The 1,937-nt window shown below is 43.3% G+C and overlaps 1 protein-coding gene across 1 annotated transcript; it reads right to left on the reverse strand.

Annotated features, from left to right (window-relative positions):
• Window positions 1-790: 790 nt before the first annotated feature.
• Window positions 791-1,395, reverse strand: BDB00DRAFT_834813 (uncharacterized protein; the record flags this gene model as incomplete). The annotated part of the gene is made up of 1 exon (XM_053124348.1): window positions 791-1,395. The coding sequence occupies exon 1, from the start codon at window positions 1,362-1,364 to the stop codon at window positions 792-794; it is 573 nt and encodes a 190-aa protein (XP_052977428.1). The 5' UTR covers window positions 1,365-1,395.
• Between the last annotated feature and the right edge of the window lie 542 nt (window positions 1,396-1,937).

Raw genomic sequence — 1,937 nt, forward strand, 5'->3', positions numbered from 1 at the left:
TGGCAAACCTTCCATCCGAAATTTCTGATACTGGATGAATCGGTTTATCTTGCGGCCATCGAAAATCGGTCGAATCTTCGTAGGTTCTTGGATGGTAAACAATGTCGACAAAAACCGGCGGTCTTGGGTAGGTGATCTCTCTATCACTTGTGCTACTTGAAACTGTGCCACGGCCTGGTCGATCCTGGTCTGTGCTGCCGCATCCTGTTGTAACGTCTTAGTTTGTGTAAGAGTTACGAATCCCGTTTAATAGGATGGATAGTATAAGAAAAGCTGATAAATGTGGATGAAATGCTAAGTATTAAGCAAAAGAGATGAAATAGAAGTGTGGGAGTTCAACAACCAGGAATTATTACGTCTGGAGCCACAAAAGACAATCCTTTTGATAGGAAAGGGAAAAGCTAAGTTAAGAGAAAGAGAAGCTAAAGAACTGAACTGTTTATTATTCAATACAAAATATTGGTCTATTTATACTAATTCTAATACACTATCTATATCTAATCTAATTGGTGCCTGATCCAATGGATACCGCAGTAGTGCGAAATGGTTTTGCACCTGGTGTGAGTTGGTTTTGCACTCGCAGTAAGAGTGGTGTTGCGCAGTAAGCGTATTGTTGCGGGTGTGAGATAAATTTGCACTCATAGTTACACCAAGTCTGTGATGAAAATGATAGAGAGTAAACTGACAGATAGTGATACAAGTAGATTACAAAGTCAATACTAAGGGGAAGAGCCCGTTTATTGATACGAATGTATTGGGGACAACAAGGTAGGTTACATATCCTGGGCCCCTTAAGGACGCACGTCCCGGGCGAAAGCAAACGTATTTGTAGATGACAAGGTATTGTAGTAACTATGTATAAGAGCGTGGAGCTTGGAATCACCGGTGATGTAGGTGTCGTGTATGTGTTGTTTAAGATACACGCGGATAGCTCCTTGGCGTTCTAGTTCGCTCGGAATTCTTGACAGTACTATGGCTAGACGGTGTGCGATACGATTTGCTAGTAAGCGGCGGTTGGCGTCGAGATCCTCCTTTAGCTGTTGTTGCCAGAGGTGTAGTGACACGCAATCTTGCGTGAGATCGTAGTAAAGGCCCATCTCGGCTCGGCGGTTCCGAGCTTCTGGATCCAATGCGGGTGGTACAAATTCCGGGTCGACTGAACGATACTCGACTCGTCCATTATTGTTGAGAACCAGGCGAGGACCAGGCGCGTCGGCATTGCTTCCCCAGGGCGAGGGATATTGCTGCAGAGCCGGTTGTTGGGTATTGTTTGTTGTATCTGGTGTCGTGTCGAGTGAGTGCGGTGTAGCTTCGTCGTGGACCCAGGCAGGGGTGCTGTTAACCGAGATCGCATCCGGGAACATGCCCGAAAAGTCCGGAGTTGTAGGTTCGTAGGGTGACGAAAAGAGGGACATGTTAAGGCTGTTTAATGTGGTCTAGGTATTGTATTTTCTTTGGTTTCATTCACAGATTCCGGTGTATTTATACTTTAGATTAATAGTGGCCCGAATGAAGTGTGAAGTGATTTTGCACCTTCATGGTAGTGATGTGTGAAGTGATTTTGCACCTTCATGGTAGTGGTGTGTGAAATGTTTTTACACTTGTCGGGTTATCGAGGTGTGAAAGGATTGTGCACCTTCATAATAGCGAGGTGTGAAAAGATTGTACACCTTCGTGCACTTGCGGGGTTGGAGCGGCTCGATGTATTTGTGCCACCAGCTTCAAATAAGCTTTGTGGGGTACTTTGACAGGTTGTTATGGCTTGATAACTTGTTGATCAAATGACGAGTTTGAGAGTGTATATGATGTTAATTTTATTTTTATTTTTATTTTTTATTTTTATTTTTATTTTTTGCCTTGTTTTGTTTTGTGTTATTGATTATCTTCTATTATATGTATAGTGATGTTGACGACTATGATATAAAGAGGTGGGGCGA

Source organism: Zychaea mexicana (genome assembly GCF_025766255.1).
Source record: "Zychaea mexicana strain RSA 1403 chromosome Unknown BDB00scaffold_62, whole genome shotgun sequence".
Lineage (NCBI taxonomy): Eukaryota > Fungi > Mucoromycota > Mucoromycetes > Mucorales > Lichtheimiaceae > Zychaea > Zychaea mexicana.